We start from the raw sequence: 18,207 nt of genomic DNA, 5'->3' as shown, positions 1-18,207 counted from the left end.
GGCCTCCAGAGGGCACTGCCAACCCCAGCCTTTCTCTGATTTTGTATATTGTAACAGAAAATATTTTAAGTGTTTTTACTAAGGAAAAAAAATAACGAAAATACCTGATACCTTTTAGTGTATCTTTTCCCAAAACCTCCCCCCTCACCTTTTTTTTTTGTTTGTTTGTTTCTTTGCTTGCTGCCTTTTAAACAGGAATCCCCTCAGGCTGCTCTACCTCAGCCTGCCCACCATGAGGGAGGACACGACCCACACGGGAGGCAGCAGCCGCCGAGGTCGCCGCGTGAACCCACACAGCCAGGCCGGTCGGCGGGGGAACTCCCCCTCGGCCGGGACGGGCAGCCCCCCGCGCCCATGGCGCCCATGGTGACACGGCGACACGCCTTCGCCTCCGTAATGGCCCCGCCTCGCAGGGGCGGGCGGCAGCTGTGACGGAGCGAAGATGGCGGCGGCCGCTTCTGAGCTGCTGATGGGATGGTGCCTCTTCGGCCTCGCGTTGCTGGTAAGAGGAGGCGCTCTGGGCTTTCGTGTTCCCCCGCCATGGTTGTTCCTCGGCCGGGGGCTGCTCAGAGCCCGCAGCTGCCCCTGTCAGGCCCTACAGCGGGTCGGCTTCTTCCTTCGTTTTCCCTTCCTGCCCCCCTGTTCCCCGTCCCCCTTCCGTTTGGGGACGGGCAGCCCCCCCTTTCCCTTATTTCTCTCCTTTTAGACCCCTCGTGTAAAAACCGCGGGGCTCCCTGTGGTTTTCCCCGGTAGCCCCTCGCCTGGCTGCCCGTGTGCCCCTGGTGGAGCCGGTCCCGTGGTGTTGGGACACCAGACAGGGTCTGGGTGAGGGTGCGTGGCCGCCTCGTCTACCTGTCTGTGTGCTCGGTGCTACTTGGTGGGTCTTTTGGCTATGACTGCTGTTCTGCTTGTGGCAGCAAACTGCTGATAGTGAAGGCAAAAAGAGCTAATATCTAGAAGAATGTAATGCTGATGATCACGTACAAAGTGGCCTGAGACAGGGCCTAACTTTAGTAGATGCGTTCGGATGCCCTTGTTACGTTCACCATAATTATCTTTCACTGTTTTACAGGCTATTCTGATTTTCTGCTGGTTTTATGTACGCAAGTATCAAAGTCGACGAGAAAGTGAAGTAATTTCTACCATAACAGCTATCTTTGCATTGGCAGTTGCACTTATCTCGTCAGCACTGCTACCAGTAGACATCTTCTTGGTTTCGTATATGAAGAATCAAAATGGTACATTTAAGGTATGTACTTTTAAAAATGTTAATTTTCTCTTTGAAAGAGGCAGCTCTCTTGTGTTGAGAGAGGATGTTCTTTCCTTTACTTGGTTTGTAAGTGTATTTAAAACTTTTGCCAGCACCAGTGCTGTTGCTCTGGTTCCTGGAAAGCTGTGTACTAGGACTGCAAATACAACACTGTGCTCTGTTCATTACTTGAACTGGATTTCAATTTTCAGTTCTATTACTTTATATTTTTTCCTGTAAGACTTTCCAAATTCTACTTGTTTCCAAACACTTATTCTTTTTATTGTCTTAAAAGGAGTGTGCATACTATCCTTGGGTTATAAATACATCTTGTAAATATTGCTCTTTAGTACATTGTTATGAGGCATTGTAGAAAGGAACTTGTTGCCCTGTTACTTAGAAACATACTGCTTTGCTCATTTGCAGTTTAAGACTTATTTCAATTCTTGTTTTTCAAGCATTCGTTTCTTCTGGTACTGAAACATGGCGTAGTGACTCTATGTAGGTCTTTTTCTATGATGTAGAGTGTGAGGTTAGCTGCTTGTGAAGCAGCTGAATGCAGCTTTACCAGGGAAAGCTGAAACTCCCCTTAAGGGGTGTGGGTGCATGTGGGAGGGGAATATAGTAATATCTGTTCTTGCTAGATATTGCCACACCTGTAAACAGGTATGAGGACTTATTGCACAGTAACTGTAGGGGGTTGCTGTGTAACAAGTTTTCAGTGAGATGACTACTAGGATATTAGCGTACTATGCACTGAGAATAGTACTGAGTATTAAGAAGTATATTGAGGCTGACAAGGTAGAGAAATAGCTATGAGAAAATAATTCCAGATGAAAAAGTGCATCTGCAAGGGACTAAGTAGAATTTCCTGTTGCAAAGGAGGATCTAGTTGGAGACCTAGTTGGTGAACGTACTCTTTTCCTGATTTGAGAAGCAAACTTGTGAAGGAAAGAGGCCAAATGTAGTCATGCAATCAATACAATTTTAATTGAAGAAATGTGATTAATAGAAGGAATAGCACCGTATTTAAAATACTGTTGGTTTTTTTTCTAGGTTTAGATATGTGTTAGTGACCATGTGCTGTGATATGATGGGGTAAATGGAAGGGTGGGTAGATTCTATTTAAAATTGTGCCTGATAGCAGCAAGCATCTGTGCTGGTGGTAAAGGTTTTATTTCTTCCAAGTACTTTTACCTGTGTTTCTGACACTTCTTGGTCCTGTTTAGTTCCTAATGTTTGTAGATGCTGGTGGTGGTATGTTGTTCCATACTGGCCTGCAGAAGAATTCTTCCTTCTCTCCTAATGTTTAACTCAGTGAGTTTCTAGCTTTGCAGCAATAACTTGAGGTCTTCCGATTCAATGCAATACAGGCGTTGAAATTGTGAAATAAAAATATGACCCTGGCCTTCCTGATAAAGTTCAGTGAATCTGCAGTCAGAACATACAGACTTAAATGTAAGCAATAGGCTTTGATTCTTTGATTTCAATTTGAAGCTAGGAAGTTGTCAGTATGTTGACATGTTGATCTTCATGATTAATTAAGGCTCTTAATGCTGTGCTGGATACTGTGTACTGCTTTTCTGCTACAGCTTCACAAGTAGGAGAGGCTGGATTGGGTTCTGAGTATTTCTGGGAGTTGAGTGTCCTTACTTTAGACCAAGCCCAGCACTTCCAAGGCTGGTGCTTAGCACTTCCACATCTGATGCTGGGCTATGACTCCGGCCAGAATCATTTATTTTCAATGGCCAAAGTGACTTAAGCATTTGATATATTACTTTTCCTTAGTAAACTGTTGGAGACAGATCTAGGTAGCAGATGTGGACCATATTCTCTGTAGATTAATTATTAGTTCATCAAAAAATCCTTCAACTGGACGATTTCAGAACTTTTGCCAAAAGAGTAGTAGCAGTTATCCAGCTCCTAGGTACACAATTTTAGATGTACGTGATCTTTTTTTTTTCTCTGCCTCTCAACTGTGATTCACAGTGTCAGCGCTAAAGAGATTCAACTTCTGAGTTGAGTTTCAACTTAAGGGGTACTACATATGGACTCTCAGGTCAGTTTTTAATCCATCTGACTGTCCTGTCAATGTGTAGAGCTTTCTGAGATTTTTTTTCTGTGAACACACTTGAAGCTAACTAGGAGAAGTGTTGTTGTGATTTAACCCTGGTAGGCAGTGAAGCCCCACACAGCTGCCTGCTCACTCTCCCAGGGTGGTGTCTGGGAGAGAATCAGAAGGGTAAAACTGTGAGAACTCATGGGCTGAGATAAAGGCAGTTTACTAGGTAAAGCAAAAGCTGTAAGTGTAAGCAAAAGAAACCAAGGAATCCCTTCACTACTTCCCCTTGGCAGGCAGGTGCTCAGCCAGTTCCAGGAAAGCAGGGCTCTTCATGGGTAATGGTTTAGTGGGAAGACAAACATCATCACTCTGAACAATTTTATTGCCAAGCATGATAACCATATGGTATGGGACATCCCTTTGGTCCATTTGTTGCAGCTCTCCTGGCTGTGTCCACTCATAGGTTCTTCTGCACCCCCAGCCTGCTTGCTGGCAGCGCGGCATGACAAGGAGAGAAGTCCTTGGCTCTGTGTAAGCACTGCTCAGTAGCATCTAAAACATCTGTGTGTTATCACCACTATTTTCATCACAAATCCAAAACATAGCATCATAGGAGCTTGTTATGAAGAAATTTAACTTTATCCCAGCCAATACCAGGACAAGTGTGTTGTGCTAATAGCAGAGACTAAACAGAAGCCAAGGTTAGTCTGGTGGTTGAAAGTTTCTCTGAATAGTATGTGTTCACTGACTAGTGAAGGTATGTGTCCTGGCTAGAAGGATCAATTTAATTGTTCTGGTAGTAGTAGTAATCACCTGTATCAGACAGATTATCTGAAGACTGCTAAAATGATGCTGTTTTTCAGATGAATTTTCTTAAAACAGTGTTCTGTAGACACTTTCTATCGCGTGGTTTGAGGTGTCTTCCTTGACAAGGGCCATATACTGTAACATGGTCGACCCTGGTTAATCTTGATGTTTTGTTAGTTTTGATGGCATCGTGGAGCTTAACATACTGTTTATACATCTTTCAGTGATGACAAGTTATTCTTTTCTATAAACAAATGGCTTGTGGCATTTAGTACCTGTTGGTTGTCTCACCATATGTTTTACTGTATTTCATGAGACTTGTCAGTGATAATGCAAGCAAATCGAGCAATTTCAGTATGTAAAGGTTTTGCACTTACAAAGGTTTTGTAAAGGTCATGTAGTCCTTTAAGAAAGGAGCAGCGGTGCATGGACTTGTGTTGTCGTTATTCTGTGTGCAAAGGAATTCATTGAATAGAATAGTTCAGTTGGAAGGGACCTACAGAGATCATAGAGTCCAAAAACAACTGAAATATTGTATTTCAGTACAACAGTGCTATTCATTATCATAAGTTGCTAACTGGACACAGCTGCTGAGGGAAGAACGAAGATGCCTCTGATTCATGCTACCAGGAGAAGCGAATGTTCTTCATAACTAATTTTCTATGAATATGACTGCAAAAAAAAAAAAAAGGCACTTGAGGGAGCTTTTCTTTGGTTTTATCATTTAGGTAAACCGGATCTGTCTTAAACTGCCTTTTTTATATTCATGTATACATTGCAACATTTTGCTGATGTGTTTGCATCTAACACTTGTAGCTGTATTTAAATTCCCTGAATTCTTCAACATGGTTTGTGTTAAGGAGTATTTAAGAGTAATAGTATAGCATAGACCATCATACTCATTGTGTGTCCTTGCAATTTGAATCCTTTATCTGTCAATACAGCGCATTGTTACAGGCATTGTAAAGGTGGTGTGATGCATTCTTGCTAAACTTCATGGAACAGAACAGTGCAGAATGTGTGAATTCAGCAGATTTTAAGAGAATTTGTGGTCTCACTTTCACATCTTAAACTGTTATTGAAGGCAGTAGTGAAATCTCGCCTTCTTAATCTGTTGTGCTTCTAAGGCATTTGCTGTGTGTCCTGTAAGTTTGGGTCGTAATGGATGGAGAAGCAAACAGGCTAGATCTAGAGGCTCTCCAGGCGAGTTCTCAGCTGAGTCCTGTACGTGCTTGTCCAGTAAACTTTTATATGCCTATCAATTTGAGAAATACCAGCACTGCTGCTGACAACGTCTGAGCTCTGACACTCAAAAGGCAGCAGCGTGTCTCTTGACAAGACAGTGCTGCTGTCACTAGCTTTTGAAACATCTCAGAGGAACTGGTTACTGCTGATGAGGTGTGCATACAGATAACTTGCTGGTAGGAACAGGAATTTTTACCTCAATTCGTGTAAAACTAAGTAGAGAGTGGCTGAATGGAAGTTTGCACAATAAGTATGCTGTGCTCTTGAGAAAAATCTGTAATGCAAGCCAACTTGTGCAGAATAATGCAAAGTTTAACTTCGGGTACATATGTGCTGTGGTGAAATAGATCTTTGCATCTTTACATATGTTAATGTAAGATGACATCTCAATATTTTAATAAGCTGTAATATACACTTCCTATTACTGTGGTCTTGTACACTCCTTAATTCAAGCAACAAAATTAAATGCATTTATTATGTTTTCAAGTTCTACATCTTTACTCTGTTATAAATCCTGCTAATACTCTTCTGGAGTTGGAGAAAGAACTTTTTTTTGGTAGTTAAGTTCTATCAATTACTTGCTACCTCTTTCTGTAAGTGGCTGTGCCACTTAAGCAACAGTAAGACCCACAGTTTTTTGTTTTTTTTTTCTTGCTTGGTGTGTGTTTTGAATCTCTCTGACTGTGGGAGAGACCTTTTTCCGAGACCTACTTGAAAGTGCCACCTGTTCAGTTAGCACTTTTTTCCCTGAGGCATAATTAAAGCAACACATTGCCTTATTTTTAACACTAGGCAAATTAAACACTTTAATATTCTGAACTTAGTTACTGTCAAATTCTTTCACAGTCATACAGATGCCTAGAAATTTTTCTGTTGAAACACTGTTAGGGTTTGGGCCTGCCAGTTTTCAAAGTCTGGGCTTCCTGTGTATGTGACAGGCACTTAACTTTAGGCAGTGTTGTTTCTAGCCCGTCCGTTCAAGTATTTTCACGCTTTCTTTTTGCTGATGACAGAATGTGTGTATGCTTTTCTCCTTAAATTCCAATTGGATAATGATGTAAGTTTTAAATGCTCAGTGTAAAGTGGCCTATTGGGAATCTTAATATATTGATTTGAAGGAAGATGGTGCTGATTTCCTGAGATCACAGAAAAATGGCTGTCATCTGAAATGGGTATGGTCTGTCATCAAGTCCACATTTCATGGGAACTGAGGCAATTCTGAGGGAACTGATAAAGCAAGTGTCTGTCTTATCTTGTGCAGTCTTAAGTAGCATTCTTACTTCCATATTTCATATGTGTTGTATTAGTGTGTGCTTTCTTACAGCAACTGAAAGGGCTTGAGTTTACCAACTTGAAAAATCCTCTACATAGAAATTGTAAGGAGCTTTGATAGTGCTGGATCTCTTCTTTTTCCACTGATTTATTTTGGAGGCATACCAATACAACTAGTTAGCTTTCCAAAAACTTTGCTTTTGGACAGCTATCTTTTTGCTCTCGACTATGAGTAGAGTGGATCCCACGAGGCTGGAGCAGTTCTGGAATGTTTCATCTGTACAGACAGGCTTGCACCTCTGGATCAAGTGCCTGATTTGGGCTGCCAACAGTCATGTTACGGTCATGTTAAGCTTCCTTAATCCTATAGTTCCAATAGGAGAAGGAATAGCTGGGTGCAATTACCAGTGTAGCTGTAGCAGCATCTTTGCTTCAGTTTTTGGAACAATTCCACAAGAGTGCTGTGTAACTGGATTCTGAAAATTGGTAGCTTTTGCCCTTGCTGAATAATGGATATCAATGCTGCTACATCTGGGATATGATTTTTAAAATGCGTGGATGGGTTTTCTGCAGTTCTGAGGTAAGATTTGAGATATGCTTATTAATTTCTGTGATGAATTTTGGCTTCTTGATCAACATCTTACTTTTAGATAATTTCATGAGGAAAGCAGTCTGTCCTTTGGTGTTATGTAAAAAGCTTCTGTGCTTAGGCTGCAAACTCAAACCTGGCGTACAGTTAGTGTCTAAGCTCCACTGGTGAGTGAAATATTAAGTAATCCAGTATTTTTTCAACAAATTGATACAAGGTACTGGTCTCTGAAGCTTACTGTTTATATAATTCAAGTCTTATGTTAACCTTTACTTTTCAGTTTGAACTTTTGAAAAAGAAGACAAGGGTTTAAACTGGGTAGACAACTAGTGGAAAAACAAATCTATAAGCTACAATAGCATAATAAACTCTCTGCTGTTCTCATATCTAATTATTGTATCTATGAATTTTAGTCTTGGTTATTCTATGATAGAAATGCTGCATGCAGTCAGGTGTCTTAAGAGATCCCATTCTCAAAATGCTGTGGGAATTGGCACAACGTACTTGGTAGCTGCCCAAACAACTCAGTGGTCTTCCTGGTCTGTAGTATTTTGTTTCTGAAAGTCTATTCTGTATCAGATGGTCCTCTGCTTGTTCCTGTATGCCCGCTCATTTCCAGTTTTGCTAGCATTCTACAGCCAGGAGGTTTTGCAGAAGTAGCCTTTTGTATTTTTACTTATATAATACTGATAGAGATGAGGATATAGTTATCATAATATGCTTGTATTCTTTAATGTGTGATTATTTCAGTGTTGCTAAATAGAATAGGAACAGGAATTGAAGTATAGTACTGCGGAGTTTCTCAAAGTCATGGGTTTTTGTATACTATTAATATCTAGACCTATATGCTTGAAAAATAGCTTTGGTACCTTAAAAGGCTATGTGTACAAAATTAGCTGTTCTTCCCAACAGAGTGAATTCTACTCACAAAACTTGACTCTGTCCCCTCTATCAAGTTGCATGTAGAAAACGCTTGTCTACTATAGAGCTTTTCTTTCTAGAAAGCTGTTCCCAGACTTCAGCGTGTGATGCCATTTGTGGCTGAAATCCAGTTAAGTCACTCTCAGCCTCAAGTGGTGTTTTGAGGCTGTTATTTTTAGCAATTCCCATTGTCAGACTTCATGATATAAAAGTAATGCTTTTCTGACTGAGAGGTAGGTAATAACTTCAAAATGAGAACATCGTTGACTTGATTAGGTCCCTCCCAGTTGGCTTTCAGCGTAATGTAGGCAAGCCTCTAAAACAGTTTAAGCTGCAGCACATCTGACTACTGGGCTGGGCAGTTCATGCAGCTAAGTTGCCTGTAAAATCTTTTTCTGATGTACTAGACTGCTTCAAAGCCTATCTTATGTTGGAATTTTTTAGGAAATTAATTCTGAGAACAGCTATGTCCCTGTAAAGACTTGGCCTATATGCTTAATGTCAACTGTGTTACTCCAACAGTCCAGAAGGAAAAGGGCTAGAACTGAGAATAATCATATCTCCAGGATTTTTTTAACAAAACACTTTGAAAAACTGTTTAGGTTAGGCTTCAGACTCAGTAGTTGTGTTGTCTGATATGTATTAAATGAAAATTGGTTTCATAAAAGTGGATATTCAGATTGTACTTGGTATTTAAGTGGCATAACAACAGGAAATATACTCAGCTGCTAAAAAAAATTAGACACTAACACTTTTATTTCAATTATTCATTAAAAATATATTATATTGTAACTAAGGATATTAATTCCAAAAAAAAAAAACCAGCTTTAAATTTTTAGCTAATGGCCAAAATGAGTGGGTGTAGACAGTTGGGATGCTACTGCAGTGTCTGTCCCATTAAAGGCAGCATTTCTTAATCATAATGTTTAAGTTGAACTAATTCACTTATACAAATAAGTTCAACTTAATATCAACAAACTGGGTACGTAATGCTTTTCCTTAGGCATTTGATATACAAACATTTTTCAGTTCTATAAAAATGCAATTGAATAAAATGTTATTTTTTATTTGGTGCTAAATGCTTTTATTCTGTTTTACTAGGACTGGGCCGATGCTAATGTTTCAAGACAGATTGAAGACACTGTACTTTATGGATACTATAGTAAGTATTTTTAACTTTTTCCCTCCAGTTAATAGGACCTATCACTTTCATACCTTTACTTAAAGGTATTAAGCTTTCAGGGGTCATACTAGATTATTGCTATTTGGTTACATTAGCCCTGCACTTAGAGCCCTTCAGTGAAGTTTTTACATTCAAGAGCCCCTCTAAAAATGCAAATATACTCAGGTCTAAACCAGGAAAAGGCTAATGGCTTCTGTCATGCAATCTGCTGTTAACATGTATCCTGTATGTATTTAGAGGTTCATTTAGGGCAACTGATGGCTTCGATATATTTTTTTTTTTTTTTTTAGCACTCAGGATAAGCAGTAGTGTGGAACTTGCATACCATGTGTACAGTCAGTGCATTTATGATCATAGCACTTGTTCAGATTCAACAACTACCATATTTATGTCTTGTGAAAATCTGCTGAGGGAACTGCGGTTATTTAGCCTAGAGAAAAGGAGGCTCTGGGGAGACCTTGTTGCTCTCTACACCTACCTCAAAGTAGGTTGTAGCGAGGTGTGGGCTGGTTTCTTCTCCCAAACAACATGCAATAGGACAAGAGGAAATGGCCTTAAGTTGCACCAGTGGATGTTCAGGTTGGATAATAGGAAAAAAATTCTTCACTGAAAGGATTGTGAGGCATTGGAACAGGCTGCCAAGGCAGGTAGTCGAGTCACCACCCCTGAAGGTATTTGAAAGATGTGTAGGTGTAGTGCTTAGGGACATGGTTTAGTGGCAGACTTGGCAGTGCTAGGGTAATGATTGGACTCTGCTCTTAGAGGTCTCTTCCAACCTAAATGATTCTATATTTGAAACTAAGAGCTACTGTAAATGAGCATAAAGGGGCTGATTCAAGGATGGTAATTCTAAGCAACACTGAAGCAAAAAATTAACTGAAATTAGATTAATAAAATTAATCAAATAACTGTTCGTGGAACTTTCATGTAGTTTTAGATCATTTTTTCAGTATGTCCTTATGAAAAGATTCTGCTGCTAGTGAAGATATTTAAAAGACACTTAGAGAGAAGGGATGCTCATGACAATGTGAGTAAAATGACTGCCTTTGTCAATAATAGAAATTCAAAGGCAGAGTAGTTACCTGTTTTTGGTCATGTTTCCTAGGACACAGAATATGGTGGGTTAGTTCTTTTGAAAATAAAAATTAAAAAATATATATATTAAAAAAAAAATCAGGAAAGAATCAATTCCAAATAGTGAACGCTTGTGAGATTGCAGAATATATATTGTCTGACAGACGGTCTCACAAACCAGAATGTATAATTTCATGCTGAGTGAAGCCTAAAACCAGAACTGGTAAGAAACACGTGGTTTTAAAAATGAGCTGTGTAACTACAAATTTATCTTCCACAAAAATTCTTTACTATAGAATAGTAGAATTACATCATGTGTGCTTTCTACTCTTTGTTACATTGTTCACTAATGATGTGTGTGAATGGTCTTCAGGCTCTTCTCTGTACCATCTGTATAGATTTATCGAACCAGTGGATGAATTGTCATAAAATAGTTTGGGCTAACTAACCACTGAACGTGGTCTGGAAGACTGGAAAATGTTTTCAGACCACGAATGCTTTTTCTGAAATGAGATCAAGTGTATAATTGATTCAGACTGTTTACTTTTGGATATAAGTTGAATGGGTTGCTTTTGTTACTTAATAACTTGAGACTGCATCCAACTGCGCTTTGGATGAAAAATGTTAAAATATGAACTCTATAAAAGTTCACATATTTGAGTTTTAATTAAAATCAGCTGATTTTTTTATTATTTTTTAATAGAATTTGATTTTTATAGTTTGGAAAACCTTGCAATCATCTGTCTGCTAGGATTTCAGCTAGTACTATGCACCACTACTCTATGTTGTTTCTGCAGCAGAGACTTGTAGAGAGGTAGGCTTTGCACTAGAAGATGTCTTTACAGTTGCTTTTTAAACTTTTTTTGTTTAAAGACCTTGATTTTACAGACTGGTGTATATGCTAGCTAAATCTACTTAAGTAAAGAAGTTCATTTTCATTACTTCTGTGAGGAGAACTTAGCTGTTTCTGCCTTGTATTTGAAATGCTGTTAAGACTCAAAACCTAGTTTAATATCTTCCTAATTTAATTTTAGTAGATGAATAGCGACTACCAGTTCTAGTATGTTTTGCTGTTATCGACGTTAAGATATAGGAAGTTCTTAAGGCATTGCCGAACTTTTCCTAGTTCAGAAGTTTTGGGAGAGAATCCTTCTTAAACTGCAGTGCAGTACCCGATTAAGTAGATGTAGAGTACCCCATGTTTACTTGTAGTTCAGATGTGAGATTATAATTTTCAAAGGGTTTGTTTTCTTTTATATTTGGGATTAGTCTAAATAGCAAAGATAAATGTCTCTTTTAAAAGCTAGATGTCTCTTAGTAAATCCTCAGCTAACTTTTGGGATAGATTTCAAGCCTAAACCTGAAGAACTTCAAAGTTTTTGATTTTTGGTTTACCTGGACAGGTCTGCTTGAAGTTTTGTAGGACTAATGTTTTATTTCATAGTATATCCTCCAGATGGTGGTAGAGATTTTTAAGATGCTTCAAAATATTTTTCTTTTGTAACTTCTAGTTTGAGGAATTGATGCGTTTTTTTATAACTAGAACTACACCGAAGTGAACAGCAATAGGTAACATTTTTCAGAAAAGAGCATCATTCCTGTACAAAAATGCAACTTGATAGTTCTCCTGTCTGTTTAGGTCTAGTTCCCCTGCTGCTGTTGCACAGCACAATGAAATGAAAGCTGAGAATGAATAAATTAAACAACTCTTCTAGTCTTGTAATGCTATTCAGTTTTCTTCTACTCCTATCTTCTAACAGTATGTGGTCTTGCCATATTTTAAAATAAATGGGGTGACCAGAGTGAAGTCACTTTTTGTACCTAGTACTAGTATTAGGCATGTGCATACCAGTACTCTCTTTCCAGAAAGTGCACTAATAGCTGTATAGGTCTCAGTCTCTCCTGTAACTATATTGTACTTGCAATTCACAGTATGGTAAGTTGATAAGTTTAGGTCGCTGTCCTTTAGTACAAGTCACTTGGAGGCTTTGGTTTAACTGCTGTAGAATATTAAGGATTATTTTACTGCCTGTGTTGCAATTTACTGAGAAAGCTGTCACTAAACTTAAAAAAGAAAAAGGGGGGGGGGGGGGGAAATGGGTAGGCTCCATAAGCGGTCTTGTTTCATACCCAGCTGGTAGATTGCTTGGCTTGACTATTGATAGAAAAGTGGAATTGCTGTGTACTGGTAGAAAGCAAAATAAGGCAACTCAGAATGAAGCTTGAAATGCCGCTATTTCAAAGTGGGACTTAATGTAAGTGCTTAGCATAGGAAAACATTTTACTGATTGCTTTGAAGCCCTAGCAGCTCAGTGTGTTAACTAATTCTCAGTTAGTTAAATACTCAGCTTGCAAGTATTTGGTACTGGGTCTTTGACCCAAGGACTTGGGCTTCTAGGAAGTGGTAGGTGGAATGAATGCAGCTACATGTCTTCTCCTATGGTCGGAATATGAAAACATGCCAAATACTGTGCAAAGCTTGCACAGCTGTACATGACAAATACTGTATGTGACAAAGGGAGTGACACTGACCAAAAAAACCACTGCCCTCCTAATAAGTATGGCTTTTGAGAACCATACTACAGTGTGCTAGAATATAAATTGGAGGTCTGTTATAGTATTGGCACTTCGCTAAAGTACTCTTAACTGTCCTGCTTCAAACAAGTGTTGTGTGATGAACACCCGAAATTCACTACTGGTTTGTATTTGTTAACTCTCAGTGAGGAAAACAAGCTGGCTGTCCATGCTTTAAAAATTGTTTTACCAAGCCTTTTGTTAGATGTGAGAAGTATATTGGGGAAGAAACAGTTGTCTGTAGGTCTTCAAAAGTAGCTCATAACTCAGATTTGCAGTGGAAGTGAGGGAGTATATAACAAAGCACTGTTTTAAGCATTTCTGCAATGCATCAGTATATAATGCCATCTGGAAGAGCAGATGGCTTGCATGATGGAAGAGATTTTTGATCATATAAGGTTCTTGAGCCTCCTGTAGTCTCTAAGGGATTTTGGGAACTGTATTGATCTAACATACCCTGCATGAAATCTTCCCAAACCTTTAAGGTATATTAGTTCCTTCTACCTAGTGCTTTTTGCTGTTCCTTGTTGTCTACTACTCTTCCTAATTGTCCTCACGTACTTCTAGAAAAAAACCGAGTCAAAACACAATGAAGGGACCATGGCAATAATTTACTTGAAGATTACTGCCGAGTCTGAGTCTCATAGTTAAAGTGTCTTTGTATTGATGTGGTACAAAATGGAAAAAAAATGCTCGTTTTGACTTCGTATAAGAATTGTCCTGAGAAATTCCTTTTAAAAAAAAAACCTTACCACAGAATTCTTGCTGAAGATTGCTTAGACTTGTTCTGTGACAGTAATCATCATTATGCTGGCTATACGGTGAAGCCCTCTTGCAGTGGTATTGCTTCAAGCTTCTGATACAACCCAGAAAAAATGCTTTGAAATGGCAGTTGAACCTGTGAACGAGTGCAACGAGCAATCACCGAGTTATAACTGAAGTGCATGGAAGTGAAATAAGGAAAACTCAGTCAGTTGTGCCACAAGGTCACAGGCAAGGGAGCCAGTGGTAAGGAAATATTTATCACTTGGCTGACTGCTTGCTGCTGCAAGACTTCTGACTTCGCAGGTTAACTTTCCAGGGAGCAAACAGCCCTTTTAGTGGGCAGAACAGCAGGCAATTAGATGCTTGCCTGTAACGCTTTTGAGCTGATGAAAGGTGTTCCTCTTGACAATTGGGAACAACAAAATTCACAGCTCGGATCAGTCTCCTCCCTTGTGTTTTTAGGAACTCTGCCAAATCTTTTAAAATTTTCTGTGTGATATAACAGAAAGAAAAACCGTTTTACTCTATTAGCTGTATAGCAAGTTTCCTTTTAGGAGAAAGCTTCCTGATTTCCTCTTTCCTCTTTGTGTGCCTCTCAGGTGTTTCTCATAGGAAGCTTTAAGACTTTACCTGATGAGTGAATGAAAAGGTCTTAATTAAACTGATTGTGCGTGGGAAATGCAAAGACAAAACTGCTTTTAAATTCACTTTTCAATGGTATGGCCCTGTAAAGTTACCATGGTAACGTGGCTTTTCAACCACTTAAATCTGTTCTGGGCAAATTGCAGAGCTGTTGCAACAGGGAGGGTAAGTTGGCAGTTGGTGGGTGCTTGTGCTGTGCTAACTCAGACTTAGGCATTAGTAGAAATTCACTTTGACTTACACAAGTGCCGAGGTTGGAAAGAGGCAGCTGCTCACAGCAGTTCGTTCACACCAGTCTCCAGCTGGATGCTGAGTATCTCCAAGGCTGGAGGCTATATTACATCTCTGAGTAGTCCGTGTCAGTATCTGGCCACAGACAGACTAATTCATTTTGCTTAAATGAATGTTTCTAAATTTCAGTTTGTGCTCATCTTCCTTTTATCCTTTACCTGTGTAGCACATAATCAGGTGTTTATACACATTGATAAGATTCCCTCCAAAGCCTTCTTTGCTCCAGGCTAAACAGTCACAGCTCGCACAGGTGCTCCATGTCATTTTGCTCTGTGTTAGGCTCTCTGCTTTATGTGTGTCTCTTAACACTGGGAGTCCAAATTGGATGCAGCACTCCAGACCTGCAGTGCTGGTAGGGCACACTGAGTCAAGGGGAACAACTACCTTCCTTCTCCTGATGGTGACACATTTCATGAGGCAGCCCAAGATGCTGTTGGCCTTCTTTTGCTGTGAGGGCACTGCTAGATTTGTCTCATCTGCCAGTGTGATGAGTGAAGATGACCCGGCACAGGGTCTAACACGCTGGAGGTGGTGCAAAGAAGTGTTAACGTGACAGGTGGATGGAGGAGAGAGGGAAGTGGGACCCCTCCTTGGATCAGATACAGCTTGCCACTTGATGCTCACTGAAGAAGGCCTTTCAGCATCTGCCAGTCAGATACAATCCAGTAAATACGATTGTTTTCTTTTGTTATTCGTGTATGATGCTGATATGCTTGTCAGCCTCTCAAGTGTTTGTCTAGAAATAATTATATCAAAGTAGTATTTTTATCTATACTTATGCAGTACATATTTAAGCTATTTCATCTTTAACTTGGAAACAGGATCTAGCCCTGTAGTACAGCTTTTAAATGAGTCAAGAATATTTTTTGCATGCGCAGTGTGGACTGGAGGAGACTTGCATCTAGAAGCAACTCCTGAATGTAAGGGTATACTTCACATGCTGAGTTTCTCTCTATGGATTTAGTTTATCTAAAGACCAACAAAACTGCTGTAAAGAAGAATCTAAACTAACCATATCTCTTTGAGGAAGAAAAGTGAAAACTCTTCCACAGAAATAAAAGAAATGACCAGAGAAGCTGTGGATGCCCCATCCCTGGAGGTGTTCAAGGCCAGGCTGGATGGGGCTTTGAGAAACCTGGTCTAGTGGGAGGTCCCTCTGCCCATGGCAGGGGGTAGAATTAAATGGTCTTTAAGGTCCTTTCCAACCCAAACCATTCTGTTTGTATTTTTACGTATACTCATTTCTAAGAGCAGATGACAATTTTCAATATGTGGTTTACTTGCTACTCCTCCAAGTATAACTGTAGTTGCTTGTCAGTACCATAACAGCATCAGTCTTGCTGCTAGCTTGTCTTTAAAGTCATTTGCCTGCCTGAAAAGGACTAGTTCTGACTAACTCCAGTTATGGCTGTTTAGGGAGCTATAAAGAATGAAATTGCAGAAAGTGACCAGGCCTGCATGACTTCTCTAAATATCTCCTCCTATTGCCACCATTGGCAATTCTGTACTCACTGTTTCAGGCTTTTTTTTCTCAAATTTGTATTGAGAATTGCAGAAAATGGATATCTATTTCTGCAAGCTTTTGCTCATTAGATTCTTTCCCCAGTTCAATAGCCAGCACCCTCTTCTTTGGAATGTGTAAGACTTCTGCTGATGGAGCTGAGCGTGAAAGGCATTAATTGATACAATCTGGAATGAGACTAACCCATTGCAGTCAGTCTTTCCCCACCCTTCTATAGATAGCGCAGGACTAGGTAGGTATTTCTCGTTAGTATAGCAGTATTATCCAAAAATAGCTCTTACTGTATCTTGCTGATTTGGATATGAATATATATTTGGCCAGATGTGGCTTGGCTTTTTTTTAATAAAGACCAAGAGCTACATCTTGCTCCCTCTTCAGGAAGTTAAGTGGCATTTTTAATATTTGGCTGACTTTGGAGTTGATCATAGCTGCTCAGGCAGTTCCTGAAGAACAATTCCACTGCTACCAGTTAAGGTTTCAGTGAATTAAAGCCTTTTGGTCTGCCAGTTGATAGAAGTGTATACAAAAGGAGATGGGCAATGCTTTCTCTTAAATTAGTTGAGAGTCAGCTTGGTATAAGAGGGCTTAGTGGGATCTTTAAAAGGTTTTATCCTTCATTATGCCCAGCTGTACTCCATTTTTCCAGAAGATTCAAAGCTTTGCTACTTCGGGTTGCACAAAAGCAAGGCTAAACTCTTCTATATTGTTCTCCTGTTGGCATGACACTAAGCCAGTATGATTTTCTTTTTTTTTTAATCTGATAAACTGCTGGCTACAATAATACAATGGGAACATTATTGAGAACTTTGATGGGATTAACTGTGACTTCAAGGAAAGCACAGTTATTTAACCTTCTGGTAAGGCCAATCTGGATAGGAATTTGCTTTGCTTACATTGGCAAAGAAGAGAAGCCTATAGATGTTAACTTCAAAGTTATGAAACTTAGGATGTCAGGAGCTTAATATCGGGATTTCTATACAATATTCTATTTAGAGCTGCATAGACTTGGATCTAAATTTGATTTAAGTATTCTGGAATGCAAACATTATCTTAAACTTCTTGTATGGTTTTCATGTGAGCCATTGGATGTAGAAAAGGAAATGAGTTTGAATTCGAATAGAACTGTTAGTAGCAATACCTGTTTCTTACTGAATTCGTACTGAATGAAGCTACCCTGATTTGATGTCTCACACTTGTTTTTTTGTATGCACATGAACTCTTTCATGAACTCTTTACATCTTGCAATATATTACTCCGAATGGTGGGTTTGTGGAACTATTATGGTCATGTTTTGGACTTTCTTTACTGTAAAAGTTGGTTCTATATAAAAACACTTAAATCAGCTGCATTTATTTGGTGCACAAACTTGACTTAAGTATTTATATGGTCATGGTAATGAACTGTTATAACTTCCATAAAATGTTTCATTTATGGAAGTACCTCTGTCTTAAGCTTTATTGTAATAGCTTAAGCCTGCTAATTCATAGCATGAGTTGAGAGGCACCACTTACAGTCTGGAAGCTTGGAATAGATGACTTTTGGAAAAAAATCTTCATATTATATTTTTGGCAACTAACTTGCCAAACTCTTGTGACAGTCCTTTAAAAGCTGAATGCGATGATGTTAATAGCAATACGTGGAAATAGTTTTTGGAATTGTTTCTTTTACTGAGTTGAAAACTTTGCTTAGCTGTCTTACTGTGTGCTGCTCAGATGCTTGTGGTACCAGTGGCTTTTTTCAACCTTTGTAAAGGCTGGGCAAGCTATGCAGCAATTCAGCAGCATCAAGCAATCCAGTTAAATAAGACAGTTCAACAAAAGTAGTTCGACTGGTGATTGTCAGTGGCCATTGAGAAAGGTCCTCTGCTATGTACCTGTAGTAGATCAGAAAAGCTCTGGATATTAGTAGGAAGAATTAAGAGAAATTACCAGAAACGGTTTTATCCTATAAAAGCATACTATACTTAGTTTTCAAAAAGAAAATAGTTTAAAAACAAATTCAAGATAGAGAT

General features: G+C 39.3%; 1 protein-coding gene across 1 annotated transcript in view; it reads left to right on the top strand.

Moving 5' to 3' along the window:
- The first annotated feature begins 401 nt into the window (after window positions 1-401).
- LMBRD1 (LMBR1 domain containing 1) overlaps window positions 402-18,207 on the top strand; it is a 78,410-nt gene continuing 60,604 nt past the window's right edge. Inside the window, exons 1-3 of the mRNA XM_035543019.2 lie at window positions 402-502; window positions 1,073-1,249; window positions 9,247-9,307. Of these exons, the coding sequence (XP_035398912.1) occupies window positions 443-502; window positions 1,073-1,249; window positions 9,247-9,307 (298 nt within the window). The 5' untranslated portion in view covers window positions 402-442. The remainder of the gene's footprint in view (window positions 503-1,072; window positions 1,250-9,246; window positions 9,308-18,207) is intronic.

The sequence above is a fragment of the Cygnus atratus genome, chromosome 3, assembly GCF_013377495.2.
Source record: "Cygnus atratus isolate AKBS03 ecotype Queensland, Australia chromosome 3, CAtr_DNAZoo_HiC_assembly, whole genome shotgun sequence".
NCBI lineage: Eukaryota > Metazoa > Chordata > Aves > Anseriformes > Anatidae > Cygnus > Cygnus atratus.
The sequence above is the reverse complement of the archived record's forward strand: the minus strand, read 5'-3'. Positions and strand labels throughout refer to the sequence as shown.